Source organism: Capsicum annuum, chromosome 12 (assembly GCF_002878395.1).
Source record: "Capsicum annuum cultivar UCD-10X-F1 chromosome 12, UCD10Xv1.1, whole genome shotgun sequence".
Classification (NCBI taxonomy): Eukaryota; Viridiplantae; Streptophyta; class Magnoliopsida; order Solanales; family Solanaceae; genus Capsicum; species Capsicum annuum.
Window position 1 is genome coordinate 49,734,908 of NC_061122.1, and position 12,067 is coordinate 49,746,974.

At 30.5% G+C, this 12,067-nt stretch overlaps 1 protein-coding gene across 1 annotated transcript; it reads left to right on the plus strand.

Moving 5' to 3' along the window:
- Positions 1-332: 332 nt before the first annotated feature.
- LOC107849266 (putative late blight resistance protein homolog R1A-3) lies at positions 333-6,264 on the plus strand. Its single transcript, XM_047401571.1, is given in 7 exon segments — positions 333-346; positions 817-1,348; positions 1,350-2,331; positions 2,334-2,519; positions 4,226-4,432; positions 4,435-4,648; positions 4,650-6,264. Coding segments are annotated over 7 exon segments (3,750 nt in total).
- The last annotated feature ends 5,803 nt before the right edge of the window (positions 6,265-12,067 follow it).

Consider the following 12,067-nt stretch of genomic DNA (forward strand, 5'->3'; position numbering starts at 1 on the left):
TAAATTGCAGAATATAGGTAAAAGCATTGAACTAATAAACATTGATGTCTAATTGATGAATCTAGACATCACAGTTCAGACATGTGTTTGAGAACATTTACTGCAAATTAAATTGCAGAATACAGATAGAGCATTGAACTGATAAACATTGATGTCTAATTGTTGAATCTAGACATCACAGTTCAGACATGTGTTGAGCATTTACTGAAAAATTAATTACTGCTTACTATCAAGCAGCATCACTTACCAAAAATAATACTTATATTGGCTCAATGGAGTAGGCTTTGGCTCATTTTGTTGATTGTCAATATGATTTTGTGATACTTAAAATCATGTCCTTGAACAGGTAACCTTTTTGGCTACTAGGATGAGCAAGTTTTGTGCCTCTGTGTCCTTAAATTGCTAACTTGTATGCTTTACAGGATGGGGGCACTATTATGTTAAAAAGTAAACGGCTAGCTTGTCAGACATAGAGTGGCTCAGTAAAATGGTTTTAATGGATAAATTTTTATTTTTCAAACGGCTGGTTAAACAAATACCAAATCATCTAAAATCACTTGAAATGCCATCTGAATGTGCAGAGTGACTTTGTAGGTGTAATGGTAAAGTAGAATGATTTTTCTGTTACAAAACAAACAAAAGTGACTTTCTTGAATAATTTTCATTAGTTTAGTGACCTTCTAAGAAATCTAACCCTTGCTTTTTGATATGATCTATAAGACTCTAACTATAGGACAAACATTTAGTTTCTGTAGTATGTTATTTTGAAGAAGGCCCTCTACATTTACGTTAGTTGTCTGTTAAATTAGAGTAAAGTTGGTCATGGCGAATATGTGGTACTGAAAATTTCAATACACATTTGGTCTTTCAGCAGGCATCATCTGCTATACTTCGCGTGGATATTGTCAATATTTTGGATTTCATAGAGAGGTTAAAGAATGAAGAAGATCAAATTGTTATTCACACAGATCAAATCAAAAAGTTAAAATTGGAGCTAACATTTATGTCAGCATGTTTACAGCTTTGTTATTACATTTTGGATGGTTCTGATGCTGAAATGTCTTGCATATCATATGAGGTTCATGATCTAGTTCAATTACTTTTTCATCACAGTGAAGATGATATGCTGGTTAAATTAAAGGATTATGTTATTCCTCGTCTCCTTGAAAATATCAAAAGTTCTATCATCTCAGATCATCACTCTGAATCAAATGCCACCATGATTGAGAATCAGCTGCTTGAACTTTTGGATGCTCTCCTTTTAAATCTCCAATATCTACCCAAGGTTCGTGTTGCATTGATTTTCCCATCAATGACTCAATATGAACTTCTTCAGAATGTATTTGGCATTTTTAAGAGGATTTCATGGTCTAATAGTAAATGGTTGCATCGAGCGTAAGATAATTGAATATGTCTTACCTGAGTTTCAACTTATGGCTGAGAGAGTAGGACACTTTTGTTTTGTCCTTTTGTTTTATCAACTTGATAAACAAAATGAAGATGCACTTGATTATATACTTGAAGCCTTTCGAGTTAATTCCAAGCTAGCAAATCTGCTTCTGGAGGTTATTCCTGTTGAACTGGAGGTTATGCACATATGTTCTACAAATTTGAAAACTTCAAAGTCGGCAGAAATTGGATGCTCCATTCAGAAGCTCCTAGAAGCCTCTCCAGACATTCTTAGAGAATCTCTGATTCATCTACAACAGCACATGGTTAATGCTATTACTCGTAGCACTTCAGCGTGCAACATTCACGTCATGATAGAGTTCCTATTGATTATTCTTTCTGATGTGCCCAGGGACATTATTCGCCATGACAAATTATTTGTTCTCTTGGCACGTATCAAAGCAATTACCAGGGAAGTATGTGTTCTTGTTCTGAACTTAGAAGAGAACTCAAGGAATGAAGAGAATATGAATGAAGCAATAGGTACAAGTCTAAACTTATCGAAAAATATTGAAATCCTGAAGGAAGATCTCAAGAATGTTGTCTTGAGAGCCCCTGTAGACGTATCTCAACTCTGTTTCCCCATGAGTGATGGACCTCTTTTCATGACTCTTCTACTCAGAAACCTAAATGACTTGCTCAATTCTAATGCTTATTCAGTCACTTTGATAAAAGTTGAAATTAGACGGATGAAAGAAGACCTGGAAATCATTAGATCTTTTTTCAGGAATGTTGAGCAAGAATTGCATTGGTATATTTGGACTCGTATCCTAGATGTGGCATATGAGGCAGAACATGTCATTAATTTAATTCTTGCTAGAGATCATGGTCTATTGCAGCTTATCTTCTTACTTACTGATGCTGTTGAAAAAATCAAGCTTATCAAAAAGAGGTACAAGGGAAGATCTCCAAGAACACGAGTATTGTTGTTGCAAATTCTCCTAATAAGCCATCTGAAAGCAAATCATCAATCGTTGGTCAAATACTTGTAGGTTTTGAGGAGGAGACAGAGTGGATAATTAGGCAGCTCACTAGTGGACCAGCTGAAATTGACGTCATTTTCATAGTTGGTATTACGAGTGGCAAAATGGATAAATTATATGGTTATCCGTCCGTTTTATCCATGTTAAATGAGTTGGGTATCCAACCCATTTAATAGTGGGTCAAATATGGATCAATCCATATTATCCATTCTAAAATATGGATAACCCATGGGTATCCACCAATTATACTCTCCTTAAAGTATGACATGTGTGAAGATATAGCAATGTTTAAAGTATACTTATTAAGGGTGTGTTTGGAATGAAGAAAAAAAATTCAAAAATATTTTATAAAAAAAATAGAAAATATTTCCATTTTTTCAATTTTTATTTTTATAACTTTTTTGAAAAAAATTTGAACTTCTTTTTTTAAAAAAATTAAAGTATGACATGTGTGAAGATGTAGCAATGTCTAAAGTATACTTATTAAGGGTGTGTTTGGAATGAAGAATTTTTTTTTTCAATTTTTTTTCTTTTTTCTTTTTTTTTACTTTTTTTTCTATTTTAATTTTCTTTTTTCCCTTTTCGTTTCTTTCTTTTTGCTTTTTTTCTTTCTTCTATCTTTAATTTTTATTTCTCTTTTTTCTTTTTTTTTCCTTTTTTAATTTTTCTTTTTATATTTTTTCTCCCCCACCACCCTCCCTCCTTTTTTTTTTCTAATATGATTTTTTGTACTTTTGAAAAATATTACTATGTTGAGCACAAAAAATACCACAATCTCTTATTGTATTTTTATGTGCACCATCATTTATATTTTTATATTCATCGACACAATTGTGTTTGTATTTTATAGTTTGCACTTGTATGAGTATTTTTATTTTATAGTTTCACACTATTATTTATATTTTTATATTTATTGATATAATTGTATTTGTATTTTTATTTTATAATTCATGCTATAATTTTTACTTTTATTGATATAATTGTATCAAATATGATACATGTTTATACAACTTGAACTATACAAATACAAATAATACTTGTTTATATACAAATACAAGTGGTAAATTTGACATAGAAACACTAACGATACATTTGTATAAATGATGCGTGCATATTTGTATATTTTAGACTCAAACAAATACAATAAATTCATACACTTGTTTGTGTACAAATACAAATAATAAGTTATAAATATTTACATTTAAACTATTCAAATACAAATAATAAATTTATTTAAAGTATATAGTATGATACAAATAAATATAAAATACAACAAAAAAATGACAAAAAGGAATAAACGAAAAAAATACAAAAAAGGGGGAAAATGACGAAAACTGAAAAAAAAATAAAGAAAAAATAAAAAATGGAAAAGAAAAAATGAGAACGAAAAAAGAAAAAATGAAAAAGAAAAAAAAAAGAAAAGGAAAAAAAAAAGAAGAAAAAATAACTGAAAAAGAGAAAGAGTAAGTTAAGGAAGAAATAAAAGAGAGAGGTTAAGGAGTGTATTTAATTAGCAAGAGAGCCTATGGATTGTAATTAATCGAAACTTATGCTAAATTAAATAATTAAAAACTTACGTTTGCTAAGTCAATGTAGTTTTTCTTGTAATATAAGAGTATTTTGTCTTTACATAATAAGAAGTAACGGATAATATGGATATTCATATTATCCATTGGGTTTATCCATTTTATCCATAATCAAATATGGGTTGGGTTGGACATTTTATCCATTTTCACATGACCCACTTTTAACCCGCCCATATCCGACTCGGCTCGCCCGTTTGCCACCCCTAGTTGGTATGCCAGGGCTTGGAAAAACTACTTTGGATCACAAAGTATATAATAATAAGTGTGTTGCTGATCATTTTGATGTTCATGCTTGGTGCACAGTCGACCAAGAACGTAATATGAAAAAGTTTCTACAGAAACTCTATAATCAAGTTATTGGATTGAAAGAAAGGTACAATGAGAATGACGTAGATGATGACGTTGTTGATAACCTACGAAACAACTGTTTGAAAAGAGGTATCTTATTATCTTGGATGATGTGTGGGATACTGCTACATGGGATGACCTAACAATGTCTTTTCCTGAAGTGAAGAAAGGAAGCAGAGTTATTTTAACAAGTCGGAAGAAGGAAGTGGCTTTGCATGGAAAACGTCACAGTGATCCTCTTGACCTTCGATTGCTAAGACCAGATGAAAGTTGGGAGTTATTAGAGGGTATTCGGAGAAGATTGTTGCCCTGATGAACTAAAGGATGTAGGAGAAAAAATAGCCCGAAAGTGTGATGGGCTTCCTTTGGTACTTGATCTGATTGGTGGAGTCATTGCAAAGAAGGAAAAGAAAGAGGCTTTGTTGCTCGATGCTTTGGATAATTTGAGTTCTTCTAATTTGAAGGATGAAGAGGAAGTGATAAAGGTTATACAATTAAGTTATGACCATTTATCAGATCACCTAAAGCCATGCTTGATTTACCTTGCAAGCTATTCAAAGGACGAAGAGATTGCAATCTCTGATTTGACAGATTTACGGATTGCTGAAGGGCTTGTGGAACTATCTGGGATGGCGGTTTATGTGGATGAGTTAATTTCCAGTAGCTTGGTAATAGTTTCAAATCGGAGATGGAGAAGTTGCAAAATTCATGATCTTATGCATGATTTTTGTTCGATAAAAGCTAGAAAGGAAAAGTTGTTTGACTTCATAAGTTCAAGTGTTCCGCATTCTTCTTCAGATCCGATGCCACGTGCAATGACCATTGATTATGATCATCATCTTGGTTCAGATGAGGATTTTTTCATGTTCAATCCAGAAAAGAAAAATCCTTATGTTAAACACCTCCTTTCTTTGAAGGTAGATCTTCTTTCCTACAAGTGCCACCTAAGACACTTGAGGCTACTTAAAAGGTTGGAGCTGCGCGAAATAGTTTTAACAAATTCGTTGCTGAATGAAATAGGCATGCTTGGTTATTTGAGGCACTTAAAAATTCGGATGAAGGTAAAATCTCTCCCACTGTCATTTTCAAACCTCTGGAATCTTGAAACACTGGAGGTGGATAATCTGGGATAAAAGATGGTGCTATCACGTGGTATTTGGAGTCTTGCAAAACTAAGACATTTGGGAGTGGATTATTGTTCTCTTGTTGATAGGCACATTGATGGACCAATAGTGTTAGAAGATGAATCAAAGTTAGAGAATTTGAGAACATTAGATAAGCTCAGACTGACTTACTCGAAATACACAGAGTATATTTTCAAAAGGTTTTCCAATCTTCGAAGCCTCTCATTCACCATTAAAGAACCATGGCGTTGTTCAGAAGAGCAGATTTGTTTTCCAAGATTGGATGTCCTTAATGAACTTGAACAAGTTTGCGCATATTTTTCCTGCACTGCCGGCAGTAAACATACACATCAGTTTGATTTTCACTTCCCTTTGAGCTTGAAAGAACGGGTATTGGAAGGCTTTCATCTGACATCCGATTCATTGTCAAGACTACCCAACCTTCAAAGCCTGAGTCTAGATTACACGATCATCCAGGGAGGTGAATGGAACATGGAAGAAGTTATTTTTGAGAATCTCAAGTTTATAAAAATGTGGGCGGTGTATTTTCCTGAGTGGCAGGTTGGAGAGGAATCCTTTCCCGTGCTCGAGGAATTACAAATGCACTGGTGTAATAAGCTTATGGAGATTCCGGAAACTTTTGGGGATATTACTTCATTAAAGTCTATCCATCTGCATGGATGCCCTCAACTTGAAGATTCAGCTCTAAGGATTAAGGAATATGTTGCAGAAATGACAGGAGAAGAAGACAAGCTTGAGGTCAGGTGCTGGTAGGAATGTGTGCGTGCAAAATGGGATCATCTTAGCCTTAGGTCCTTATCGGGGAAACTCTTTTGTGAGTATATACCAATTAATATCAATCGTTTCCTTTTCTTACTTGAACGATCGTCATCTATGTATTAAAACACACTTAGTTGAGTAGATGGTGATAGTTTAGGTAAGAAAAGGGTACAACTTGTAGTTGGCTGCGGTGTGCTCTAATACATTATGATGATGATGATAGTTCATCTAGGAAAAGGGTATAACTGATAGTTGAGGCATGAAACTCGCAAAAAAAGTGATAGCTATCTAATTTATATATTAACTTCTTTTGTACATAAATTTCTTTTTCAGCAAAATATCGCAACATCATGACCTTTGTATGATCACAGAAGAAAAATATTTCCGGGTTGTAGACCTTCAAAATGAGTCCTTTGTATCAACATTGATTGCGTCCCTATTTAGGGGAAATGCAAGATCATCATGCTGATCCAATTTTCACAAGCTGTGTTTGAAGTCCCTAATACAGAACTGAATCGATATTCTTCATCTGCACCAGAAACATATCAAGAATTATGTTAGTCCCTCCGTCCCAATTCAAGTGTCTTAGTTTGACTGGGCGTGGAGTTTGAGAAATAAAAGGAAGACTTTTGAATCTTGTGGTCTTAAATTAAAGATGTGTATAGTCCTTTGATCTTAAACTTGCCACGATGTTGGACTTAGAAAACTTACTTGATATATAAATAGACATTCTTTTGGGGATAAATTAAAAAAGAAAGTAAGACACTTTAATTGGGACGGAGCGAATACTATTTATACAAGAGGAAGCAACATTCTTTATTTTTTTTTTCTAGAAATCACCAAAAGGATTAATTTTTCATATGATCACGGAAATTACAAAACTATTTCTTGTCACATTAAAGTAACTGAACTGTGTCTAGCATTATAGTGAAGTCACTAGATTTTTACCAGCTATAAGTATTGTACACACATCTATATCAGACTAGTTTCGTGTGGCCCATGCTAAGTTCGAGTCCAATCTCAAGATATAAAAATAGTACGTAATTTATTAAATAGTTTAAATTATTCTATAATTTTTAACTACATAATTAATTTAATGTTATCTAGAGTAATCATATCTTATGGATATGTTTTCATAACTATTAATATTTTGCATTTGACCCGTGTTTATAAGTTTCGATTTAAAATTATTCCATCCATTTCAAAATAGGTGGTTTTTTAAAAATATTTATTTTAATTTAGTTGTCTCATTTATGAAATCAAGAGTAATTATGATGTTCTTTCAATAGTACTCATATCATTAAATGACTACTATATAAAGTGTATAAACTCAAATTTATATTTTTAAAATATAACTAATAAGACTAATTTGGTAAAATAAGCGCTCATAAATATTTTCTGAAGGAGAGTGTCAACTATTTTGAAACGGAGGGAGTGACATAAAAAATTAAATTTCTAATTACATTTTTAGTTTTTCACTTTTTGTGACATTAAATTATTGAAAGAGTTGTTCAAGATTTCCTGCAAATTTCTAAAGTTTAAATCATTGTATAAAAGTTGTTGCAAGTTAAAGAAAATTTTTTTATATTATTAAATTAATACATAATATAAAAGTTGTTTTTAACGTTTTTGACGATGTAACATTCAATAAGTCAAATTGAACTTAATCATGTGTTCGATTAATTTCTTGAATGGTTGCACTCCTATTTGAATCAATATGTGTTTTGAGATTAATATTTTGTCTACAAAGTTCAAAAAAAAAAAATATTTGCAACACATATATACTTACCACATAACAAGGAAAAACTGGGGAGATTGAATTGCAAAACATCTTAAAAGTTTTCTTATTTATCATATTGCATGAAGACAACTGAAGTAATATTCAACTAAATAAGGGATGACATAAAAGTGTAATAAAACAAAATTTTAATGTTAAACAATAATACATGTCACTTATAAAAGAATAGTAACTTTATAAACTGACAAAAATTATCTTGTGAGTACTACAAAAGCTTTTCATTCTCCCTTATATATATTAATAAAGTAAAATAGTAATTTTCCTACTCTATTTTTACAAAAATAAATTAGTTAAATAATTAAAATATAAGGCAAAACTCAATAGTCATTTTTCACGTTATAACACACTACCAAGCACTAAGGTCCACATGGCAAGAAGGAAATACTCATCTTTATCAAACACATGCTATAATTTTAGAGGACTAAGAAATTCATTAAAATTATTTTAATAACTTTGTGAGAACTACAAAACGTTAGTATTCATATATTAGGAGTAAAAAATATAAAGTTTTGTATGTAAAACATACTATAGGAAAAAATATAAATATATTTTGTGATTGCTACAATAGAGAAATAAAGAATAATTAAATTTTAATATAAGAAGTATGTAAAAAAAAAATCTAATAAGGAATAAAAAGAGATTTATAAAAAATTACTATATATGATCCAATTATAGAGTTCAAAATGAAAATGATCATTAAATAATGAATGGGGACAAATATGATAATGTGTAGGAAAAATAATAAACACATATACCAATTCTATTGCATAAATATTTTTGTGAGGACTATAAATCTTATCCTATTCTCCCTTATATAGAAGTATAATATTAAAATTACTATAATAACTTATGAGTACTACAAATGATTGGCATTCATATATTAGGAATAAAAGATTAAAAAAAATTGAAAAAAATAATAAATATTTCGCAATTGCTAAAATAGAGAAATAAAAAATAATTAAATTTTAATATAAGAAATATGTTTAAAAAATCAAGTAATCTAATAAAGAACAAGAAGAGATTTACTAAAAATTACTATATATAATCCAATTATAGAGGTCTAAATGAAAATTATCATTAAGACAAATATAATAATGTGTAGGAAAAGTAATAACACATGTACCAAGTCTATTGCATAAATTTTTTTGTAAGGACTACCAATCTTATCCTATTCTCCCTTTATATATGTAAGTATAGTATAAAATGGATATTGTGCAAACTGATTCTCTACTCTAGTATTGTGACCATTTAAACTTAATTTGTATTTAGCAAGTGTTTAAATCTACTCACATCTTTATTTTTCTCCCAATGCTATGCCCAACATTTAAATAGAAAGACCCAAAGACCATTTTAAAGAATTGCTATGCATATATTATGTTAAGTGAATATTGAGAAGCAGATACTTGGTATCCTATACCGGTATAGGGAGCCAATCTACCAAAGATTCGGTTATGTTTGGAAATGAAGTTTCAAGAATTGGATCGATGGAGAAAATTATGAGTTATATTATTTTTTATATAGCTCAAGGTTATTAGCATAGAACACAAGTAAATAAAACATTTGCTAACAAAACTACTTCAAAACTATTTAGTACTGGTTTTGGGTAAAAAAAATTGTAAACAAACTGTTTTGAAGTTTCATTTCTGTGTCATTCCAATTTAACTCTGAACTACTTATATATATCAAAACATGCAATTCACAGAAATTAGAGTAAATTTCATTAATGGTCATCCAACTTTATATTCACTACTTAAAAAGTCATTATTTTTTATTTTGTTACAAAAAAAGTTATTTAACTTTGTCTTATTTTTCGCAAAAGTAACTTAAATAAAATATGGTTAAAACTCTACCTAAAATAGTAAAAAGATCCTTTATATTTACGTGTAGGTTCAAAATTATCCATCAAATATAACTGAGTAGTTTTGATACTTTAAGCTTACTAAAATATGAGTACATTTGACCTTCATAAAATACATAACATGATTGTTAAATTTTACAAAACTATGAAAAATTTAATTTAATTTGACTAACATTTAGAGGCGTTTTCTTTATAATTTACTTTCTTTTTTTTTGGGGGGGGGGAGAGGGGGGGAGTAATTTTAGGATTTGGTATAGCTTGTGATGAGTAATTTATCTATTTTTAGAACAGCTTAAAGACTCCTTCCCAAGTTTTGCTTCATAAAGTTTATCTTGTTTTACGTACTTATCACTAATGCAAAAATTCAAACTAACACTTATTTTCCGTTACAAATACTATTTTATTTAATTACTTTCATAAACATGTTTTATTAGTTTTTTTTCTTTTATTCATTTTCTTCACTGCTAAATAAAAATAAAAATAAAGGGCAGATGATTAATTTGTTCTCTTCATTGTCGTTGGGCAAGAATTTTGAGATAACAATATTTAGTAAAAATAATATTTATTTGAATTCAATTCTTTTATGAAATGATATAAATATCAAGAAGTGAAATACTTGATTAAATTTGCAAAATTTCTATCATGCTACAATTTTCAACTTTCATCAAATCTTTTAGCTTCACCCTAACCCGTCCCAAAAATCTCCCTCTCAAAATATTTTAATTTTCCAATTTTATATAACTAATATTATTTTATTTTTTTATTTTTGTTTAATAATTGTATTTATTAAAAGTATTGCAGTTTAGGTCGCACGGTCAATGTGTTGAACAATATTCATAGAAATTGTTATAAAATAATTTGAAAATCATGTTTATTTACTTAATAATATACTGATAGTATGAATTTAATAAAAGGAAAGGAAAGATTTCTATAAATTAATTAAATAAAATAGTATATTAATAGAGAGTAAGTAAATGAAAATATAATATTTTATATTTATGATAAATAAAAAAAAAATTAAAAATTCTGGTTTTACTTTTTTTCAATTTTCATTCGAATAATGGCTTTTGAATAATGAACACAAAAATAAATGATCATCCATGAAATTTACTTCAGAAATTACATCAACACAAACAAACCATTTTCTTTATTAGGATTAAAAAAAATTATGAAATGAAAACCCCTCACCAAAAGACCTGTCTATCTCAGATATTGCTGATAACTCGGTATAAGTGATTTTCTATGACCTTTCCGTTCTTTTGAGTGTGAGAAAACAGAGACACCATGGTGGATATTCAAGATTTCTCAGGAGGGTCTATATAAGACAAAGGAGTTTTCATAATTTTATTTTTTTTATTATAAATAATCGAAAGTGGTAAGCTTTCATAATTTTATTTTTTTTATTATAAATAATCGAAAATGGTGAGGGCTCAGGAGTGAAGCAAACTCGACCAAAGGACAAGTTTGTTCATGCTTCATTTTCAATTCTCGATTCAATCTTCACTTTTTGAATGAAGAAAGCGAGTGAAAAAGAAGATATCAGCATTTTCTAAGCCGCCCCATTATCCAAATGAGAAGAAAGAGGTCTATGTATTTGCCTGACCCCTGTAAATTTGCCTTTATCTATACCGGAGCCACTCTCCTAGTGGTTCTGCCACCATGCCGCAGAACAGGAGCTCAGTGGATTAAAAATCTCACAGCCAAAACACAACGATGCAATTACCAACGCGCTCTATCACTGAACTAATAGCTCGTCATGCAAGCATCCCACTGGGGGCAGCTATGATAAAAGCGAGAGTATCCCTATCCCTGTCTTTCCTTTTTTTTCCCTCATATCATGGAGAAGTAAAAAATGGGTTCTTATCAGCTTACTCCGACCTAGGTTAACAAGCACATGAGCTTGGTCTTACTTCACCATCGAGAAAGGTAAGACGACCTTCATCTCCAAGTTTAACTTTGATGCAATTATAGTCAAAAGAAGAGTTTGATCCTGACTCAAAAGGAGCGCTAGCTATGTGCTTAACACATGCAAGTCGAACATTATTTTCTAGGAGCTGGCAAAAGGAAAACGAGAGACTAAATTTGGAAATGCAAGAATCATCTTATTCCAAATATTCCAATTTCTACAAGCCAACTGTTAA